Source organism: Pecten maximus, chromosome 14 (genome assembly GCF_902652985.1).
Source record: "Pecten maximus chromosome 14, xPecMax1.1, whole genome shotgun sequence".
In the NCBI taxonomy this organism is placed as follows: Eukaryota; Metazoa; Mollusca; class Bivalvia; order Pectinida; family Pectinidae; genus Pecten; species Pecten maximus.
Genome location: NC_047028.1, coordinates 1,941,656 through 1,965,912, shown reverse-complemented (window position 1 = coordinate 1,965,912; position 24,257 = coordinate 1,941,656). Strand labels below are relative to the sequence as shown.

The 24,257-nt window shown below is 37.0% G+C and overlaps 1 protein-coding gene across 2 annotated transcripts in view; it reads left to right on the top strand.

Annotated features, from left to right (window-relative positions):
• Positions 1 to 24,257, top strand: part of LOC117341962 — a 64,782-nt gene that overhangs the window by 27,925 nt on the left and 12,600 nt on the right. Inside the window, exons 1-3 of one of the 2 annotated variants that reach the window (XM_033903850.1) lie at positions 12,245 to 12,360; positions 18,540 to 19,310; positions 22,558 to 22,941. In XM_033903850.1, coding sequence (XP_033759741.1) covers positions 12,306 to 12,360; positions 18,540 to 19,310; positions 22,558 to 22,817 — 1,086 coding nt within the window. In that variant the 5' untranslated portion in view covers positions 12,245 to 12,305 and the 3' untranslated portion in view covers positions 22,818 to 22,941. Of the gene's footprint in view, positions 1 to 12,244; positions 12,361 to 18,539; positions 19,311 to 22,557; positions 22,942 to 24,257 lie in introns of those variants that run through there. The other variant, XM_033903849.1, reaches the window with a different exon arrangement.

The following is a 24,257-nucleotide window of genomic DNA, read 5'->3' as shown; positions in this document are numbered from 1 at the left end:
TGTATTCAACCTTTTTGTACTTAATATTTATTGCACAAGGAAATATGTTGTAATGCAAAAGAAATGTAACTAGCTCAGTAGATCTTTCTTATCCGATACCAAAATGATGAATTAGTCACTACAGTTGAAAAATGGAGGTTTATAGGATAGCCCCGAATCGCGAATTATTGAAAAATTAATTTGAAATAGTTTTCGGTCAAATATACCCCTAATATTATACATATAATACAGTCGGACATTGAAGAAAATATAATTGGGTCCATTGTCTGAAATTAATGCCAATTCAAACCCCATTTTTCACTGTTCCGGTAATTCCAAAATTCGTTTCTGTAAATACCCCAGCCCCACCAAACACCGTCGTCAGCTCCCGATATTCTCCCCCTTTTTTCTCTCTAATTCATGGCATTGACACAAAAAACAAACAAATAAAACATAAAGTAATATTTTTGAGTCACCAAACCAAGCCATATATATCACACGAAGTTAAACAGTATGAGTAACCGTCACATGCTCGCTGCCTTAGCAGTGAAAACGTACACAACGAAATTTCGTCTCCACTCGCGTCATTAATGTGCCTTAGCTTAAACAAATCGCGAACCCTTCGCTGAAATCAACATCGTATACCGATAGATAAGTTATTGGTGAACATCCAGAAATTGAATTAAGAATATATCTCTCCGAGATCGGATCGAAAAAGTTTATGCTCGTATCTCTCGCCAAACTCACGCTTCGCCCTCCGAGTGCGTCGCCGAATCACCTAACCCCAAGGCGGATTACTACAAAATTTGGTGTGAAACGTCAGTGAGGGAGGACAATCACATTTTATATAAATGAGGCTGGTCCGACCCCTAGGAACAAATTTGTTGTGAAGCACCATTGGGGTGGGCAATGATATTTTATATAAATGAGACTAGTGCGACCTCTCGGGCCAGTGGGGTGGGGCTCCAAATGTGAACTTCGGTAAAATTTTGCTTTAAAACCCTTCTCCTTCTTAAGACTTGTATGGATTACATCTAAATTTGGTGTGAACCATCATTGGGGGAGGGCGCTCATAAATTATATAAATCATGCTGGTCCGACCCCTGGAGCCAAATATAGAGGGACAGGGTCCAACAAAGGCGAGCATTGCTGTAATTTTGCTTTAATACTTTCTTAAATTTTGAGAGGATTAAAACCAAGGTTGGTGAGAAACATCATTTATAGGGAGACCAATCATGTTTTAAATAAACGAGGCTGGTGTGACCCATGCTTTCCATATATAATGATTACATTGTTAGATGACCGTTTTTTTATTTCATTTTTCTATGATTACAAAAAAATGGACACTGGAAATGTTGTGGACACTGTAGAAATGTTGTGGACACTGTGGAAATGTTTTTCGAACTAGGGAAATATTTTGGACATCGTGATAATGTTTTGGGACATTGTGGATATGTTTTGGACGCTTTGGAAATGTTTTTGACACTGTGGAAATGTTTTCGAAACTGTGGAAATGTTTTGGACACTGTGGAAATATTTTCGAAACTGTGGTAATGTTTTGGACACTGTGGAAGTGATTCGGACACTGTGGAAATATTTTGGACACTGGGAAATGTTTTGGACACATTGGAAATGTTTTGGACACCGTGGAAAATGTTTTGGACACTAGGGAAATGTTTTGGACACTGTGGAAAATGTTTTGGACACAAGGGAAATGTTTTGGACACTGTGGAAGTAATTCGGACACTGTGGAAATATTTTGGACACTGGGAAAATGTTTTGGACACTGGAAATGTTTTGGACACTGGAAAAATGTTTTGGACACTAGGGAAATGTTTTGGACACTGTGAAAATGTTTTGGACACTGTGAAAATGTTTTTGACACATTGGAAATGTTTTTTGACACTGTGGAAATGCTTTGGACACTGTGGAAATGTTTTGGACACTGTGGAAGTGATTCGGACACTGTGGAAATATTTTGGACACTGGGAAAATGTTTTGACACTAGGGAAATGTTTTGGACACGGTGGACATGTTTTGGACCCTAGGGAAATGTTTTGGACACCGTGGAAATGTTTTGGACACATTGGAAATGTTTTGGACACTGTGGAAATGTTTTGGACACTGTGGAAATATTTTGGACACTGGGGAAATGTTTTGGACACTGGAAAATGTTTTGGACATACTGGATATGTTTTGGACACGTTGGAAGTGATTCGGACTGTGGAAATGTTTTGGGACACTTACGAAACGTTTATCGAGACTACACACATTGACATTGCTTTTTTTTTTTTTTTTTTTACAATTTTAATGATCATGACATTTATATGATTACAAAACCACGCCAAGCTTCTAGACAATAACAGACGCGTTACCATAGAAATATGATAGGTGAGAAGACCTTTAACATTATGAACAGATGTCTAGTAACGACGCGCTCGTGCACACACAGGGGAGACCTTCCTTATGTGGCGACAGCTGTTAATAGAAGTTAAACAATACAAAACCAAGCCAAACTTATTCCTAAATATTACATTCTGTACCGTAAGTTAACTTAATAAGACGTCGGCCCCGCATTCATGACATTAAAATCTTTTTGTGATCCAATATTGACGCAAAATATGAAAACTACAGCGTAGTCGACAACCGTTTTCATCTATTAGGACGACGCTGTGCTTGTTGTATAGAATCATAATACCGACTGGAAAAATAATAATGATCTATTATAAATATCCATGGCGAGAAGAGAATAAAATGACTAATAATCCGGGCAAACTGAACAGAATGAATGTTTTATGATTAAGAGGATGATGAATAACGATGATTTTCTTAAAGGTTAATACATGTAGCAAAATCTCCTTCCTTTAGGGTTAAACAACATTGAACTTGACCTCTCAAACTGACGATATCACTTCCGCGTCCGTAAAGTAAAAGTTATTATTTATCCCACATCATACAACATATTTTGATAATGTAGAGTCCAGTTGCTCATAAACTAACATATATTACAATGAAAAGCAATGTTGACGTGACGCGATTGAATTGTCAACATGGTGTCATTATATTGCTGCTGTGTCGTCATAGTATTGTTGCCAGTACGTATTGTCTATAATTCAATAGCTGTTGATAGAGACATCGTACCCTAGTGGTTGCAAGAGAAACAACATACCAGCAAATGACAGAGACATCATACCCCAGGACATGACAGAGAAAACGTGAACAGTAAAACGGGAGACAAATCTATGACTGGCGGGGAAAAAAGATAAATCCATATCCATACTGACAGTTTTATCTTTAAATTCATTTGTGCAACATTTGCTGCCTTTACCATGAAGTCCATGTTTATTGTCCGTGATTTTCTGCTTAACTGAAGTCCCACGTATTGAGTTTATTAGAAAAAGCAGGAAAAGTTCTGAACATTGCACATTGAGAAGTTCTGAAACATTGCACATTGAGAAGTTCTGAAACATTGCACATTGAGAAGTTCTGAAACATTGTACATTGAGAATGTCTGCAACATTGTACATTGAGAAGTTCTGAAACATTGTACATTGAGAATGTCTGCAACATTGTACATTGAAAAGTTCTGAAACATTGTACATTGATAATATATGAAACATTGCACATTGAGAAGTTCTGAAACATTGTACATTGAGAAGTTCTGAAACATTGTACATTGAGAAGATCTGAAACATTGTACATTGATAAGTTCTGAAACATTGCACATTGAGAAGTTCTGAAACATTGTACATTGATAATATATGAAACATTGTACATTGAGAATGTCTGAAACATTGTACATTGAGAAGTTCTGAAACATTCCACATTGAGAAGTTCTGAAACATTGTACATTGAGAAGGTCTGCAACATTGTACATTGAGAAGTTCTGAAACATTGCACATTGAGAAGTTCTGAACATTGCACATTGAGAAGTTCTGAAACATTGCACATTGAGAAGTTCTGAAACATTGTACATTGAGAAGTTCTGAAACATTGCACATTGAGAATGTCTGAAACATTGTACATTGAGAAGTTCTGAAACATTGTACATTGAGAAGTTCTGAAACATTGTACATTGAGAAGTTCTGAAACATTGCACATTGAGAAGTTCTGAAACATTGCACATTGAGAAGTTCTGAAACATTGCACATTGAGAAGTTCTGAAACATTGCACATTGAGAAGTTCTGAAACATTGCACATTGATAAGTTCTGAAACATTGCACATTGAGAATGTCTGAAACATTGCACATTGAGCAGTTCTGAAACATTGCACATTGAGAAGTTCTGAACATTGCACATTGAGAAGATCTGAAACATTGTACATTGAGAATGTCTGAAACATTGCACATTGAAAAGTTCTGAAACATTGTACATTGAGAAGTTCTGAAACATTGTACATTGAGAAGGTCTGAAGCATTGTACATTGAGAAGTTCTGAAACATTGCACATTGATAAGTTCTGAAACATTGTACATTGAGAAGGTCTGAAACATTGCACATTGAGAAGTTCTGAAACATTGTACATTGAGAAGTTCTGAACATTGCACATTGAGAAGTTCTGAAACATTGCACATTGAGAAGTTCTGAAACATTGCACATTGAGAATGTCTGAAACATTGCACATTGAGAAGTTCTGAAACATTGTACATTGAGAAGTTCTGAAACATTGTACATTGAGAAGTTCTGAAACATTGTACATTGAGAAGTTCTGAAACATTGCACATTGAGAAGTTCTGAAACATTGCACATTGAGAATGTCTGAAACATTGTACATTGAGAAGTTCTGAAACATTGCACATTGAGAATGTCTGAAACATTGCACATTGAGAAGTTCTGAAACATTGTACATTGAAAATGTCTGAAACATTGCACATTTAGAAGGTCTGAAACATTGTACATTGAGAAGTTCTGAAACATTGTACATTGAGAAGGTCTGAAGCATTGTACATTGAGAATGTCTGAAACATTGTACATTGAGAAGTTCTGAAACATTGCACATTGAGAATGTCTGAAACATTGCACATTGAGAGGAGGCTACACTAGCTGGGATCCACCAGAATAAGAGAGATCTCGTCATTACCACAATCTGTATATAATGTCGCGGCAATGTTTAGTAATGATTTACTGATATTACTGGTGAGTACTGTGCTTGAACAACTGGTGTTCGGTCAATAAATTGTAGTGAACATGCGCCATGACGCTGTTATATTATAACGACCCCCTGCAGGTATGGCGTAAGGATGCACTGGCCTAATTACATGATCGTAAGGGGCGACTTTGTTGGATCTCCCTTGATGCTGTCTCACGTTTGGCCTTTAGATTAGCATTCGCCTGTGTCAGGATGATTGTAGGTCACAATTTCTGTGAAAGATGTCGTCTGACTTTATATTAATCTTAGTTGGTGATATTTAACTTGCATTTTTTTGTTTGTTTTGTTGTTGTTGTTTGTTTTTTCATGTATGTGCTATCAGTAAGTAAGCTGGAATCGTTTGGTATAAGCATGTCCTCGTTGGCTAGTAAGCTCCCAGTAAAGGTTCATAACGTCGTTAATCAACAATTTAGACAAGTCAAGCTCCCTATGACCTTTGTAGGTAATAAATGACATTTTATTTGAAGGCATCATGTAACATTTTTTCACAGACTGTTAAACGTCAGTGGCACTGTTTAACAGGTAACTTTGGTTTATTTAAGTTTGAACACAGTGTTCCAAAATGAAACTCTCTATATTTAATATGAAAATCCTGTCTGACCTTGATGAAATGTTGTGTTGGAAGTGTGTGGACATGTTTTAGTTGGATGTGGAAGCTGTTACATTGTTTTGTTGATGTGTAAAATGCGAATGATTTATTTGGATGTGTAACCTGAGACACTGTTTTGTTGGATGTGTAAACTGAGACACTGTTTTGTTGATGTGTAAACAGAGACACTGTTTTGTTGGATGTGTAAACTGAGACACTGTTTTGTTGGATGTGTAAACTGAGACACTGTTTTGTTGGATGTGTAAAATGAGACACTGTTTTGTTGGATGTGTGTAAACTGAGACACTGTTTTGTTGGATGTGTAAACTGAGACACGGTTTTGTTGGATGTGTAAACTGAGACACTGTTTCGTTGGATGTGTAAACTGAGACACTGTTTTGTTGGATGTGTAAACTGAGACACTGTTTTGTTGGATGTGTAAACTGAGACACTGTTTTGTTGGATGTGTGTAAACTGAGACACTGTTTTGTTGGATGTGTGTAAACTGAGACATTGTTTTGTTGATGTGTAAACTGAGACACTGTTTTGTTGGATGTGTAAACTGAGACACTGTTTTGTTGGATGTGTAAACTGAGACACTGTTTTGTTGGATGTGTTAACTGAGACATTGTTTTGTTGGATGTGTAAACTGGGACACTGTTTGGTTGGATGTGTAAACTGGGACACTGTTTGGTTGGATGTGTAAACTGGGACAGTGTTTTGTTGGATGTGTAAACTGGGACACTGTTTGGTTGGATGTGTAAACTGGGACACTGTTTTGTTGGATGTGTAAACTGAGACAGTGTTTTGTTGGATGTGTAAACTGAGACACTGTTTTGTTGGATGTGTGTAAAATGAGACACTGTTTTGTTGGATGTGTGTAAACTGAGACACTGTTTTGTTGGATGTGTAAACTGAGACACTGTTTTGTTGGATGTGTAAACTGAGACACTGTTTTGTTGGATGTGTAAACTGAGACACTGTTTTGTTGGATGTGTAAACTGAGACACTGTTTTGTTGGATGTGTGTAAACTGAGACACTGTTTTGTTGGATATATGTAAACTGAGACACTGTTTTGTTGGATGTGTAAACTGAGACACTGTTTTGTTGGATGTGTGTAAACTGAGACACTGTTTTGTTGGATGTGTGTAAACTGAGACACTGTTTTGTTGGATGTGTAAACTGAGACACTGTTTTGTTGGATGTGTAAACTGAGACACTGTTTTGTTGGATGTGTAAACTGAGACACTGTTTTGTTGGATGTGTAAACTGAGACACTGTTTTGTTGATGTGTAAACTGAGACACTGTTTGGTTGATGTGTAAACTGAGACACTGTTTTGTTGGATGTGTAAACTGAGACACTGTTTTGTTGGATGTGTAAACTGAGACACTGTTTTGTTGGATGTGTAAACTGAGACACTGTTTGGTTGGATGTGTAAACTGAGACACTGTTTTGTTGGATGTGTAAACTGAGACACTGTTTTGTTGGATGTGTGTAAACTGAGACACTGTTTTGTTGGATGTGTAAACTGAGACACTGTTTTGTTGGATGTGTGTAAACTGAGACACTGTTTTTGTTGTGTGTAAACTGAGACACTGTTTTGTTGATGTGTGTAAACTGAGACACTGTTTTGTTGGATGTATCAACTGAGACACTGTTTTGTTGGATGTGTAACTGAGACACTGTTTTGTGGATGTGTAAACTGCGACACTGTTTGTTGGATGTGTAAACTGAGACACTGTTTTGTTGGATGTGTAAACTGAGACATGTTTTGTTGGATGTGTAAACTGAGACACTGTTTTGTTGGATGTGTAAACTGAGACACTGTTTGTTGGATGTGTAAACTGAGACACTGTTTTGTTGGATGTGTAAACTGAGACACTGTTTTGTTGGATGTGTAAACTGAGACACTGTTTTGTTGGATGTGTGTAAACTGAGACACTGTTTTGTTGGATGTGTAAACTGAGACACTGTTTTGGTTGGATGTGTGTAAACTGAGACACTGTTTTGTTGGATGTGTGTAAACTGAGACACTGTTTTGTTGGATGTGTAAACTGAGACACTGTTTTGTTGGATGTGTGTAAACTGAGACACTGTTTTGTTGGATGTGTAAACTGAGACACTGTTTTGTTGGATGTGTTAAACTGAGACACTGTTTGTTGGATGTGTGTAAACTGAGACACTGTTTTGTTGGATGTGTAAACTGAGACACTGTTTTGTTGGATGTGTAAACTGAGACACTGTTTTGTTGGATGTGTAAACTGAGACACTGTTTTGTTGGATGTGTAAACTGAGACACTGTTTTGTTGGATGTGTTTAAACTGAGACACTGTTTTGTTGGATGTGTAAACTGAGACACTGTTTTGTTGGATGTGTAAACTGAGACACTGTTTTGTTGGATGTGTAAACTGAGACACTGTTTTGTTGGATGTGTAAACTGAGACACTGTTTTGTTGGATGTGTGTAAACTGAGACACTGTTTTGTTGGATGTGTAAACTGAGACACTGTTTTGTTGGATGTGTAAACTGAGACACTGTTTTGTTGGATGTGTGTAAACTGAGACACTGTTTTGTTGGATGTGTAAACTGAGACACTGTTTTGTTGGATGTGTGTAAACTGAGACACTGTTTTGTTGGATGTGTAAACTGAGACACTGTTTTGTTGGATGTGTAAACTGAGACACTGTTTTGTTGGATGTGTAAACTGAGACACTGTTTTGTTGGATGTGTAAACTGAGACACTGTTTTGTTGGATGTGTGTAAACTGAGACACTGTTTTGTTGGATGTGTAAACTGAGACACTGTTTTGTTGGATGTGTAAACTGAGACACTGTTTTGTTGGATGTGTAAACTGAGACACTGTTTTGTTGGATGTGTAAACTGAGACACTGTTTTGTTGGATGTGTAAACTGAGACACTGTTTGGTTGATGTGTAAACTGAGACACTGTTTTGTTGGATGTGTAAACTGAGACACTGTTTTGTTGGATGTGTGTAAACTGAGACACTGTTTTGTTGGATGTGTAAACTGAGACACTGTTTTGTTGGATGTGTAAACTGAGACACTGTTTTGTTGGATGTGTAAACTGAGACACTGTTTTGTTGGATATGTGTAAACTGAGACACTGTTTTGTTGGATGTGTGTAAACTGAGACACTGTTTTGTTGGATGTGTAAACTGAGACACTGTTTTGTTGGATGTGTAAACTGAGACACTGTTTTGTGGATGTGTAAACTGAGACACTGTTTTGTTGGATGTTGTAAACTGAGACACTGTTTTTGTTGGATTGTGTAAAACCTGAGACACTGTTTTGTTGGATGTTTAAACTGAGACACTGTTTTGTTGGATGTGTGTAAACTGAGACACTGTTTTGTTGGATGTGTAAACTGAGACACTGCTTTGTTGGATGTGTAAACTGAGACACAGTTTTGTTGGATGTTTAAACTGAGACACTGTTTTGTTGATGTGTGTAAACTGAGACACTGTTTTGTTGGATGTGTAAACTGAGACACTGTTTTGTTGGATGTGTAAACTGAGACACTGTTTTGTTAAATGTGTAAACTGAGACAAGGTTTTGTTGGATGTTTAAACTGAGACACTGTTTTGTTGGATGTGTAAACTGAGACACTGTTTTGTTGGATGTGTAAACTGAGACACTGTTTTGTTGGATGTGTAAACTGAGACACTGTTTTGTTGGATGTGTGTAAACTGAGACACTGTTTTGTTGATGTGTGTAAACTGAGACACTGTTTTGTTGGATGTGTACAACTGAGAAACTGTTTTTGTTGGATGTGTAAACTGACAATGTTTGTTGGATGTGTAACCTGAGACATTTTGTGGAGTTGTATGGAGACTTCCCCCTGTTTTGTTGTGTGTTGTAACTGAGACCTGTTTTGTTGGTGTGTAAACTGAGACACTGCTTTGTTGGATGTGTAACTGAGACACAGTTTTGTTGGATGTTTAAACTGAGACACTGTTTTGTTGATGTGTAAACTGAGACACTGTTTTGTTGGATGTTTAAACTGAGACACTGTTTTGTTGGATGTTTAAACTGAGACACTGTTTTGTTGGATGTGTAAACTGAGACACTGTTTTGTTGATGTGTGTAAACCGAGACACTGTTTTGTTGGATGTGTGTAAACTGAGACACTGTTTTGTTGGATGTGTAAACTGAGACACTGTTTTGTTGGATGTGTAAACTGAGACACTGTTTTGTTGGATGTGTGTAAACTGAGATACTGTTTGGTTGGAAGTTTAAACTGAGACACTGTTTGGTTGGATGTGTGTAAACTGAGATATTGTTTTGTTGGATGTGTAAACTGAGACACTGTTTTGTTGATGTGTAAACTGAGACACTGTTTTGTTGGATGTGTAAACTGAGACACTGTTTTGTTGGATGTATAAACTGAGACACTGTTTTGTTGGATGTGTAAACTGAGACACTGTTTTGTTGGATGTGTGTTAACTGAGAAACTGTTTTGTTGGATGTGTGTAAACTGAGACACTGTTTTGTTGGATGTGTAAACTGAGACACTGTTTTGTTGGATGTGTGTAAACTGAGACATTGTTTTGTTGGATGTGTAAACTGAGACATTGTTTTGTTGGATGTGTGTAAACTGAGACACTGTTTTGTTGGATGTGTAAACTGAGACACTGTTTTGTTGGATGTGTGTAAACTGAGACACTGTTTGGTTGGAAGTTTAAACTGAGACACTGTTTGGTTGGATGTGTAACCTGAGACACTGTTTTGTTGGATGTTTAAACTGAGACACTGTTTTGTTGATGTGTAAACTGAGACACTGTTTTGTTGGATGTGTAAACTGAGATATTGTTTTGTTGATGTGTAAACTGAGACACTGTTTTGTTGGATGTGTAAACTGAGACACTGTTTGGTTGGATGTTTAAACTGAGACACTGTTTGGTTGGATGTGTAACCTGAGACACTGTTTGGTTGTGTAGGACATGTACACTAGTTGTTAGCCTAATGTATCCGTTAACATCTTCATTGCCTAATCTTGTCTGTTCTGCAGAACACCTACGTGTTGTTGATCCGAATGTACATATTTGAACTTCCTCTAGTAGTTTTACTGTGATGAATATTTGTAATATGTGTACAATTCGCATCCATGTACAAAATGTATGTATATAATATTATATTATTGTCCAGGTTTCATATCATTTAATACATTCTTTGTCACTATGACCACGTCAGGGTATCTGGCCGACCTTTACTGAGCCATTGAAACGTTCATTTGGAACGGGTATTTCTGACTATAGGAGATACAGTTCGGTAGATCGTGGGCACGAGTCATAAAGTTGCCTTCCTTCGTCATTTGCATTGTATACCGTGTTATATAGATATCATATATTATCTGAGATACCTTTACCTGTTACAAACATGTGATTGAATGCGATCTGTAATGGTTCTGTATTAAACATTATTTGTTAGATCGCTATCTTCGATATATTAGCATGACATATTGTGTACTGTTAGAAATCCCAAACTCCATGAGACTTGTATCAAACTCCTTATTCTCTATCCTCTGTTGGCATAATATGAAGTAAAAACATCATCTGATTGATCGCTGTCTTTGACATGTTAGGGAAAAACACAATGCACTGTCAGAAATCTCTATCCTCCAGGGGCTTTGATAAAACACATTGGCATCTCTATCCGCTAAATGCTTGTATGAAACACCGTGAGAGAATTTGGGGAACCCCAACCCGTGTACCAACCCTACTTCAGAAATCACTCTGATTGTGACAAACAACAAATGACAAATCGTCTGTAGGGATGACGGTGTCGTGCAATTGTAAAACCAAAACAAATATATGACGTCATACACAAGAATATGTAATACAATAGATAACAGACATGATCTGTAGAATAGCATGTTATGGCATCATTTACGTTACATTAACGTCACTTCCAAGAAAAACAAACATTCGCCTCATTGTATATACAATGAATGGACGTAAGACAGGTTGATAGTAACATCGCAGAACTGACCAAAACATCACACGTGTAGCAGAATTATTTTCTTTCGGTATTGCAACATTCTCTTGATATTCGAAAATTTAACGTCTAACACCTTATATGAATGAGCCAAAATATTAATACATTCCATTTGACACGGTGCATGTAACAACTCAAGCCATGAGATGTGTACATTTCCATCTCGATAAGTTTGTTCTATGAATAATAGCGCAAAACCATCCCACACAATTATAGATGGGATAAATAATTACCATAATAAAAAAAAGGTCACGCCCGTCAAGTGACGTCATAAATTGCAATGTAGGGTTATGCAAATGAATTCTTGTGAGCTGACCTGCGTGACACGAAAACAGTAAACCCATACATAGGCACGTTCTCGTTAACATATCGTTTCTTAATACGTGGTTCGTAATTGAAATGTTTCCAAATGATTGATGTAAACATATTTGTAATTAAAATCGCATTCAAATAGAATCAAAGGCGCTACTTTCTGAAGCGGATGTATACATTAATTAGGCCTTTGTTAACAGGCACACATTTTGTGTAAAAAGGCTTTCCTATTGTATCCCTGTAACGTAATATCGACAAGATGGGGACATACTTCGTATTCGTTTGTCTGTTAATTTGTGCCATTGTTAAACAAGGTAAGCATCTGTTTTCTTTACTATAACATATTTATTATAGAATATTATAACTTATATATTATAACATGTTATAACGTATTTATTTCTGTTGATGTTACTGATATCTATTTGATATAAAATACACTCTTAGATTAGATTAACAATTTACAGTACAAGTTGTTATAAACCATAAATTATCTCATACAATGCTTTTGTACATTTTATTTCCATATATATAGTATATTCATCAATGTGATAAAGTTTTACAGGTTTGGATTTGCACTGGATATTGACCTTGTGTTGCGTTTCGGTCAAACTTTGACCACAGGTGAATAAGTATCTTATATTAGTGTTAAGAACATTACTTCTTTCTCCTATTCACGGCAGTTTGTCAGGTATGTTAGGAATTCTATGACTTTTTTAATCAATTAGTGATCCTTAATTAGACTGTGTGGTTATTTACCCTTCTTTGTATCTGTAGTGACTAGTGGTGGTCACGATTTCTACACCGGACCAGACAGCTGTACAAACATTGTCATACAGTATAACGCGGATATAATGTAGTTTCTAAGGAAAACTTATAATTAAAAGTGTCATCTACTAATTAATGTGTCTAAAGTAATGGTAACTCATCATGCCTACTAATAGGCCTAATGAATTATGAAACTACAAAAGTACAGTCAAGTGCGGATTTAATGGAAACGAGAGGAGAGCGTGAGTAAGTTTGTTAGGCTGTCATTATAAACACCATACACGTCAGCGCATGGGTAAAAACGACCATTTGTCGGATTAAATATAATTTCATTGGATTTTTTTTTTTCAAATTCGATATTCATACTTTACTTCACAAAAGTGAAACGCTTTAATTAACAACAGGACTATGTAAATAGGAGGCCAAATGTCCAGTTGTTGTACATATTTTCTAATTTAATTGATATATTGATTAATTTCTGAATATCAATTTTTTGTTAGAATCCTAGTTTAACTTCTTTTTTTTTCAAGTTATTTTGATAAAATATATTTCAGACATGGATTTGGAAGCACACATTAACACACATAACTTATATTGTCTACATGAAATGTTCTAATATTCACTAATCTTTTTTGATATCTATAAAGTTTGTCTGACATCATGGATGGTGATTTATCCCCTAGTTATACCAGTCTATATTCTCCAGTTATACTGCCTTCTCAATACTGATATTGGCTTTACCTGGGTGTGTCAGAGGACGCTACCTCTTCCAGAACACGTGGTCTGATTCCTCTACTAAATAAACTTAATCATTCATTTGAGATAGAAATACGTTTTCGTCTAAATCTTGGAAATGAATTGTCTTTTTGTTTTACCGTACATTTCACACTTTTATCGCTAATGTATCGTGCCGTCTTTAGTTGAGTGATTGTCATACATAATTTTACCTTCAGGTGAAAATAAATATGCAAATATTTAATTTTATCCAACTGGTTTTCTCCACCATCGGTAGACGATTTTAATTCCAATCATTTTTTTTTCTGAACACTTAATTTCATCAAAGACATACATACTGCATAAGCTTAAGTTAAATGTAATTCTGATTAATATGCTCTGTCAGGTAGTGAATTAAATTGATTGCTCACACCTTTCTATCAAAGAATATTTTAATGACTCAAACTTTGTTATTACATAAATACATAAATATTATATTTGATGTTCATCTTATTGGCGTCAACACGATAACTACATTAAATAAAGTTTACTTTCTTACATATTGACATTCATGTTGATATATTTACTTTGATATTTGAGTTCCTTCTCGTCACCGCTTGTCTAATGCTGTAACACTGGAAGCAGGGTTATGTCACATGTAGATGTTTTTAAGACGTTTAGCATGTGTTTATCGTTTGTTAAGTTCTTACACTTTTTAATTAAACTTCAACAACCTAATTACGATAATTTACCGACATGCGTAGATACATGTTTAACAAAGTAATGACATCGTACTCTTTTTAATGAAGTGGCTGCTTAGGGGCATATATACCATAAGAACCTAGAGTCCTAACGTAATAACCTAGGGTCCTAACGTAGTAACCTAGGGTCCTAACGTAGTAACCTAGTGTCCTAACGTAGTAACCTAGGGTCCTAACGTAGTAACCTAGGGTCCTAACGTAGTAACCTAGTGTCCTAACGTAGTAACCTAGGGTCCTAACGTAGTAACCTAGTATCCTAACATAGTAACCTAGGGTCCTAACGTAGTAACCTAGTGTCCTAACGTAGTAACCTAGGGTCCTAACGTAGTAACCTAGTATCCTAACGTAGTAACCTAGTATCCTAACATAGTAACCTAGGGTCCTAACGTAGTAACCTAGTGTCCTAACGTAGTAACCTAGTGTCATAACGTAGTAACCTAGGGTTCTAACGTAGTAACCTAGTGTCCTAACGTAGTAACCTAGTGTCCTAACGTAGTAACCTAGGGTCCTAACGTAGTAACCTAGTGTCCTAACGTAGTAACCTAGGGTCCTAACGTAGTAACCTAGGGCCCTAACATAGTAACCTATGGTTCTAACATACATCATGTTGTAACCTAGGGTTATAACGTAGTAACCTAAGATCCTAACGTAGTAACCTAGGGTCCTAACATACATAACGTAGTAACCTAGTGTCCTAACGTAGTAACCTAGTCCTAACGTATTAACCTAGGGTCCTAACGTAGTAACCTAGGGTCCTAACGTAGTAACCTAGTGTCCTAACGTAGTAACCTAGGGTCCTAACGTAGTAACCTAGGGTCTTAACGTAGTAACCTAGTGTCCTAACGTAGTAACCTAGGGTCTTAACGTAGTAACCCAAGGTCCTAACATACATCATGTAGTAACCTAGGGTTATAACGTAGTAACCTAGGATCCTAACGTAGTAACCTAGGATCCTAACGTAGTAACCTAGGGTCCTAACGTAGTAACCTAGTGTCCTAACGTAGTAACCTAGGGTCATAACGTAGTAACCTAGGGTCCTAACGTAGTAACCTTGGGCCCTAACATAGTAACCTAGTGTCCTAACGTAGTAACCTAGGGTCCTAACGTAGTAACATAGGGACCTAACATAGTAACCTAGGGTCCTAACGTAGTAACCTAGGCTCCTAACGTAGTAACCTAGGGTCCTAACGTAGTAACCTAGGGTCATAACGTAGTAACATAGGGTCCTAACGTAGTAACCTAGGGTCCTAACATAGTAACCTAGGGTCCTAACGTAGTAACCTAGGGTCATAACATAGTAACCTATGGTCCTAAAGTAGTAACCTAGTGTCCTAACGTAGTAACCTAGGGTCATAACGTAGTAACCTAGGGTCATAACGTAGTAACCTAGGGTCCTAACGTAGTAACATAGGGTCCTAACGTAGTAACCTAGGGTCCTAACGTAGTAACCTAGTGTCCTAACGTAGTAACCTAGGGTCCTAACGTAATAACCTAGTGTCCTAACGTAGTAACCTAGGGTCCTAACGTAGTAACCTAGGGTCCTAACGTAGTAACCTAGGGTCATAACGTAGTAACATAGGGTCCTAACGTAGTAACCTAGGGTCCTAACGTAGTAACCTAGGGTCCTAACGTGGTAACCTAGGGTCCTAACGTAGTAACCTAGGGTCTTAACATAGTAACCTAGTGTCCTAACGTAGTAACCTAGGGTCATAATGTAGTAACCTAGGGTCCTAACGTAGTAACATAGGGTCCTAACGTAGTAACCTAGGGTCCTAACGTAGTAACCTAGAGTCCTAACGTAGTAACCTAGGGACCTAACATAGTAACCTAGGGTCCTAACGTAGTAACCTAGGGTCCTAACGTAGTAACCTAGTGTCCTAACGTAGTAACCTAGGGTCCTAACGTAGTAACCTAAGGTCCTAACGTAGTAACCTAGGGTCCTAACGTAGTAACCTAGGATCCTAACGTAGTAACCTAGGGTCCTAACGTAGTAACCTAGGGTCCTAACGTAGTAACCTAGGGTCCTAACGTAGTAACCTAAGGTCCTAACGTAGTAACCTAGGGTCCTAACGTAGTAACCTAGGGTCCTAACGTAGTAACCTAGGATCCTAACGTAGTAACATAGGGTCCTAACATAGTAACCTTGGGCCCTAACGTAGTAACCTAGGGTCCTAACGTAGTAACCTAGAGTCCTAACGTAGTAACATAGGGACCTAACATAGTAACCTAGGGTCCTAACGTAGTAACCTAGGGTCATAACGTGGTAACCTAGGGTCCTAACGTAGTAACCTAGGGTCATAACGTAGTAACCTAGTGTCCTAACGTAGTAACATAGGGACCTAACATAGTAACCTAGGGTCCTAACGTAGTAACCTAGTGTCCTAACGTAGTAACCTAGGGTCCTAACGTAGTAACATAGGGACCTAACATAGTAACCTAGGGTCCTAACGTAGTAACCTAGTGTCCTAACGTAGTAACATAGTGTCCTAACGTAGTAACCTAGGGTCCTAACGTAGTAACCTATGGTCCTAACATAGTAACCTAGGGTCCTAACGTAGTAACCTATGGTCCTAACATAGTAACCTAGGGTCCTAACATAGTAACCTATGGTCCTAACATACGTACAGTAGTAACCTAGGGTTATAACATAGTAACCTAGGATCCTAACGTAGTAACCTAGGGTCCTAACGTAGTAACCTAGGGTCCTAACGTAGTAACCTATGGTCCTAACATAGTAACCTAGGGTCCTAACATAGTAACCTAGGATCCTAACGTAGTAACCTAGGATCCTAACGTAGTAACCTAGGGTCCTAACGTAGTAACCTATGGTCCTAACGTAGTAACCTAGGATCCTAACGTAGCCTTTTAAAAGTGACGTGAGCACTTGAATTTAGCAGATTCTTCTAATAGGCACCTTCATCTCTATGTATTAATTCAACAACAAAGCGTTCTTTGTGACTGTGACAATCTGCCCTAAGTAAACCGTTTAATGTCACGCTCTGCAACTTCAGTCATTAATATGAAAGAGACATCGACTGATTAATTGTTTGGCACGGCGACCGTCTCATGTCGATTTAATTTAAATTAAGTTTGAATGCATAATTAATTTTTTATTAGTATGACAGTAATAAATGTTGATTAAGTAAAGGTGTCACATACATATCACGCCTAGATAACCCAGTGAATGGGAGTATACACGTCTGGTCGCTGGAGCGTTAATTACTAATTAAATACAGGATACATTGAGTCTTCAGTTAGCTATCTTGTAATGTTGGTAGATTCCTCCGCTTCTTTTATCGGAACACACAGTAAAAATATGGTAGTTTCCCTTGAGTAATTTGTAGTAGATCCCCCCACGTTTCGTCGGAACACACAGTAATAATCTGGTAGTTTCTCTAGAGTAATTTGTAGTAGATTCCTCCGCTTCTTTTATCGGAACACACAGTAAAAATGTGGTAGTTTCACTAGAGTAATTTGTAGTAGATCCCACCGCTTCTTTTATCGGAACACACAGTAAAAATCGGGTAGTTTCTCAAAAGTAATTTGTAGTAGATTCCTCCGCTTCTTTTATCGGAACACACAGTAAAAATGTGGTAGTTTCTCTAGAGTAATTTGTAGAAGATCCCCCCACGTTTCGTCGGAACACACAGTAAAAATCTGGTAGTTTCTCTAGAGTAATTTGTAGTAGATCCCCCCACCTTTTATCGGAACACACAGTACAAAATCGGGTAGTTTCCCCAGAGGAACCCCTGGAACCGTGTGATTTGATATATATATATATATAGATGTTCCTATCTTATCTCAAGTGTACAGAACTTCAACCAACTGTGTGAGCATGGTCTGTTAATACTGTACTTATAAACAAAAAATAATTTATTTTTCACATTTCATGACAAGATAATTCATCCAAGCAACGCGTATCCAAATCCCCTTATCGATCTGATATGTGAATAGCTATCGGATTGGTCGGTGTTGTACGTATTAGGTGATTAGGTCCTGGGGTGAAAAAAGGAAGCTGAGAAACGTACTGGTCTGTGTTGTAGTGGTTGTGTCCTTGGATAAGACACTTTACCCTAAAGGCTCTGGTTGTTAGGTAGGGGTAGTCACCAGCTACTACAAGGAAACCCCCGCCTCAAAATTACACTGGCTGTTCACAGGGCGATTAAGGCATAAACAAACATCTCACAAATAGCTACTCGGACCTATATCACAGTTATTTACTGTATATAATGTAGATATTTATACATCCACAGGTCTACAACAGCATGGAGAATCATTACCACTTACCACTAATTCCGGTGGGCTGAGTAATAGCCCCGTTGTTGGCGGCTCTGCTAATCCAGACATGGGACTTGGTGGTGCAGTCTTCCGACTAGGCGCAGCCGAGCGTAACCCAAATCCTGACCTTCAAACCAGCCTCGGAAGTATTGCCGATTTCAGGATGACCAATGTCCGCGAAAGCAGTGGAAATACTGCAGGAGGTTTATCTAACCAACGTCCTCAAAACCAGAACAGAGCCGCCTATAGCAATCACGTGATTCAGAACGATCTTAAAGACACTGTCATAGTACATAATTTTCTGGACGGAAGTCTTCAGCGGATGCTTATGGGTTCCCGAAGTCAGCCGGAAAAAGTCGTGGATCAAGTGAACCAGCTCACAGAAATGATCAATTCACCGAAGACGATCAAGGACGCGTTTCCTGACCAAAGTCTTGTAGATGGTAATGCCGTGGCGGTTGGATCGACAGGTACAGCCGTCGGGGCAACCTTTAAGGATCCCACTCAACAAATGCATGACCTACCTTCGGCCTTCACTCCGGTCAAAACGAGTCCACCAAAAGATGAGTTCCTAATCGATTTTTCAAATCACGTGTGTAAAGGACAGTACAGGGAGAATCTTCTCAACAGCCAGCTGTACTGGGTTGTTGCAAGAGAAAGGATTATCGCAAGGATGCAATGTCCTCTGGGCACATTATTCAGTAACAGTTCATGTGCTTGCACACACGTGATCCAAAAGTCCAAAGGTAAGATTTTAATATCAAAAAGGGTGTTTTGTATAATTGGATTTTTTTTATTTGGGTAGGTCAGAATTCTTAGAGGCAGACTTTACCCTGTTGTTAATCCTCCTGAACCAGCCAGATACCAACTTGTACCATAAGGTTTGAGTATCACGTGATATTTTAGAATGGTTTGGCCATTTCTAAGTGGTAACTCTGTCATACAAATTGCATCTAGTGTACTATGTGTTAATGTAGTCACCTTGTCATAATCTAGTGTCATTACTCAATACAACTTACTGTGATGTATAAACAAGTGATTCATTTACACTATCTACCAAGGCTGATCAGATAAAAGTACTTCCAATGGCCGTGTAGCCTGGGGTGGGCTACACTAATATTATTAAACAACGGGGAAACTGTTACCATGTACAAAATTATTAACTACATGCATATGAAAGCCGTCGGTCAAGGGGGCCGCGGTGGTCGAGTGGTTAAGGTGTCCAAACACTTTATCACTAGCCCTCCACCTCTGGGTTGCGAGTTCGAAACCTATGTGGAGCAGTTGCCAGGTACTGACCGTAGGCCGGTGGTTTTTCTCCGGGTACTCCGGCTTTCCTCCACCTCCAAAACCTGGCACGTCCTTAAATGACCCTGGCTGTTAATAGGACGTTAAACAAAACAAACCAAACGGTCAAACCAATAGACATGAATAATCAAAGTCACATCTATCTTTTCAAAATATACACGCGTGTGTAAAAACATATTTATACATTTACGTTTAGTTAGTTTGTTTGTTTCAATACATTCTTCTCACAATATCTTGACCCTGATATCATGTAACTATGATGACGGGCCGTTAGGAAGAATCCTAATATATGTGTTAATTAATACGACTGAACAACAACCGATCTGAATAAGTTGACAAAATTAAACGATTTGTTCACATGTGGACATACGCAATCTTAATTCCAATCCTAGCCGCTCGGCAGCTTCCGGTCGCCATGTTTGTTCACAGTACCGGAGTTAGAGGAAACGTGCGTTTGAAAAAGTCAGTAGTGCAAAGCTTCTGAACGATCATAAATCATACTCCTAAAGGAAGTCTAAGTTGACAAATTCATAATCATGTTTACTACTGTATTCTTTTCTGTACTATTTAATTAATTCATGGAAAGTAAATTGACTTTTCCCCTTTAAGTAAATCATTTAAAAGTGACAAAACCTTTTTGGGGAAAGTAACATATAGTTCTGAGGTTCGCAAATATGTAAGAAAAAAATGTTTGCAATGTATTGATATTGTTTTTGTTAATTGTATTACGTTTTAAATTTTCGATAGTTAATGAATATCTAGATTTTATAGCATCGTATTAGTAAATATACAAAAGAGACGTAAAATACAATTATGCCAAATTCGTTACTGAGGGATGAAGATCTACTTGTATGATTTTCAGCATTAAATATGTCCTTGTGATAAATCGGTACCAGCTCTCTGCATCTTACTTTTATATATATATTATGTTATTGTTTCATACGCAAAATTCGTAATATATAAACATTTATTGCGGGTTAGTTTGTATGATTATTATAGCGTCTGCTGGGACCTACCTGGACAGATACAAACTTATTACCGGTTAGTTTGTATACTAATTATAGTGTATGCTTGAACCTACCTGGACAGATACAAACTTATTACCGGTTAGTTTGTATACTAATTATACTGTATTATGGGACCTACCTGGACAGATACAAACTTATTACCGGTTAGTTTGTATACTAATTATAGTGTATTCTGGGGCCTACCTTGACAGATACAAACTTATTACCGGTTAGTTTGTATACTAATTATAGTGTATGCTTGAACCTACCTGGACAGATAAAAACTTATTACCGGTTAGTTTGTATACTAATTATAGTGTATTCTGGGGCCTACCTGGACAGATAAACACTTATTACCGGTTAGTTTGTATACTAATTATACTGTATTATGGGGCCTACCTGGACAGATAAAAACTTATTACCGGTTAGTTTGTATACTAATTATACTGTATTATGGGGCCTACCTGGACAGAGGTACCTAGGTGTTTTATCTGTGACGTGATAAAATGCCTCGAAAACTCGGCAAACAACTAGTCCATTGTTTCATTGATCATTAATCTATTATCATATATTTACATTCTGTGTTGCATTGGTCTATATGTCGTTAGTAAACCAAATTGTATTCATGAGACTGTATACTACAATTTACAGTGATTCGGTCAGTGTAGGAATACAGCTCCAGGTGTTGTAGGTTAAACAATGACCGCCAGTTACTTTCGGTATATTGAGAAAATGTTCTAATAAATATACTTACTGGGTAATTATAGCATGTATTGCAATATTAGAGACCAACCAACCAATTGTTTTCCCATAGACTTTAGTGTTAACATTTTGGAGTATTTCATTCAAATTCTTGAATTCAATATGACAATTATGGTTTATAACAAAAGTTTAGGGTCTGATATAACACCTAATCAAAAAAAAAGTTGGGTCCTTCAGCTCAAATTTTCTCCAGGGTAGCCATTTTGAAAATAGGTGAATTTCGCAGTAAAAATTCTCAAAAATCTTATATGCTTACCTGTTTATTATAATTACCTGAACTTTTGGGAAAAAAATCAATCGGACTTTCGAAATTTATTTCAACATTTCTTATTGATAGTTACCTATCAGGCTACATATCTATTTTCTCGCTTTATAACATACTGGCCAATCAGTGGCTGTCCGACATTTTATCCTTGGCTCATTTTTCTATACACAGGGGCTGTTTCAAAAATATATTTTTTCAATTGGTTGGTTGTTCCCTTTTACACTATAAACTTAGATACGCTGCAGAATATATTTTTGATATAATATGTACTTGGTTATTGTTTTTCCTACCTGCACTAACACTGCACAGGTCTATTTTCATATTGATATGGTAATTTTATAACATTATGATATTACACGAATGCTTCATGAATTGGAACTGAGTATTATTTTGTAATAATATAATGCGTTATGTTATACCAAATATAGCCAACCTTCAGTGTAGTAAAAGTATGGGCAACTTTACTGGAACATTACCTTTATACCTTAATAAAATGCTACTTGTCTTAATATATAGTATTTAATGTATTACTGTTTATACTCGTCAAACGTTTGCATAGCAATGCAATAGAGCGTCACTAGGCTAATATAAAAGTAACATATGGCAAATCAAAATGTGTTATATAGATCTTTGTACCGTATTTCGTTACAGCTGACATTTGTAAAGCAGATCTTATCAACACCTTTGACTATGGTATGGACGAAACATCGGGAAACAGGTTAGCATATTTTGCTAGCCCAGATCTCACACCTACACTATCAGAAGGTGTTTTATGTTTTAATGGGACACAACAATTGGGATACCAGAGATACAACGGATACGATTTCAGGTATACACTTTATATCGTGTTGAGGTTTAGAACTCAGGAACGGGATAGGGATGAACTTGTTCCCCTTGTTAACCAACTGTGAAACGGATAGCTTGACTCAAGAATTCATAAATCCGTCTGTGGCAGTAGTGCTGAACCGAACCAACGACCTAGTAATCTTCCTAGAAACGGATAAAGGATTGACGGTTAAAACATTCGGAATAAAGGTAAGTTATGCTCTAGATATATCGTAATAATGTAAAACTGGAGAGCTATAGGCTATACGTCGATATAGGTTTTATTATTGTGAAATGTTATACCAGAAAAGATTCCCACGCAAACTACCTATGCAATGAATGCGAATATCCTAAAATAAACAATAAATGAAACCATTGTACCTTATTCAACGGCGTTATTCGGATGGATGTGACTTATTGTATATGTTCAGGTAGCCTTGCTTTTACATTATTACGAAACAAACTTCAGTGTTATGGTGATCTGCCCTGCAGGTAGGACGTAAGAATTGTACCTGCTGCCCCCATTGCATGATCGTAGGAGGCGACTAAATTTGGGATCTTATCTTTTCTCTTCTCTCTGAACAACTTTCTTCTTCCTAATGTCTTCCTTGACAATGCCTCACTTTTGGTCTTCAGTTGAGCGTTCGCCCCTGTGAGGAAGGCTTTGTTTTTTTGTTTTAGTTTAAACATATTTTATTTGAAAAATTCAAATGAAATTGGACACAAGTTATACAACTTAGTAACGTACTTTTTCATGAACTATTATACAATGGTAAATACATGGCAGCATTTTATGTAGGAAATTTGATATATACATATATTTAGATAGAGCAGAAAACTTAACATTATCATACTCTGGTGTAGATACACAATCCTTAATTCCTATATCAGCACTAGTTATTCATTTGATACTTAATATATATATATATATATACATAAATAACACCAACTTAGTATGGCATAGAATTACATAAGTTTGTATCTAGTTCTTGTAAAACTTAATAAAGTGAATACAAAGAATAATTAATGCACCGTAATCAATCATTAAGTACAAAACATTGAATAAATAAGTTATTGTATGCAAATTGTAAATTAATCACTTCTAATTTTACTATATATAGTATTTTACAGTTATTTTTAGCTTTGACAGTTTATGGAAAACGATTGGTATTCTTAATATATTCTTGTACAAACAATCGTATACTGTATTATCATTATCATCCCGATCCAGATTAATAGAACCATCAAACAAAACATTTAAATCAACAGTTATATCATATATAGACAATTTTCTAAAAAGTATATCACGGCAGTTGTTGTATACGTTACACTGAAAAAAATAATGAAATTGATTTTCTAATGGATAAGAACAATTACATTCTGGTGATAATACTAAGTTACATTTGAAAAGATCTGCATTTAACGTGCTACAGCCGTGCCTGAGTCTAATGTGTATAATATCAAGTTTTCTATTGCCAACAGACAGTTTAGTATCAGGTTTGCCTTTCCGAGAAACACTGTTTTTG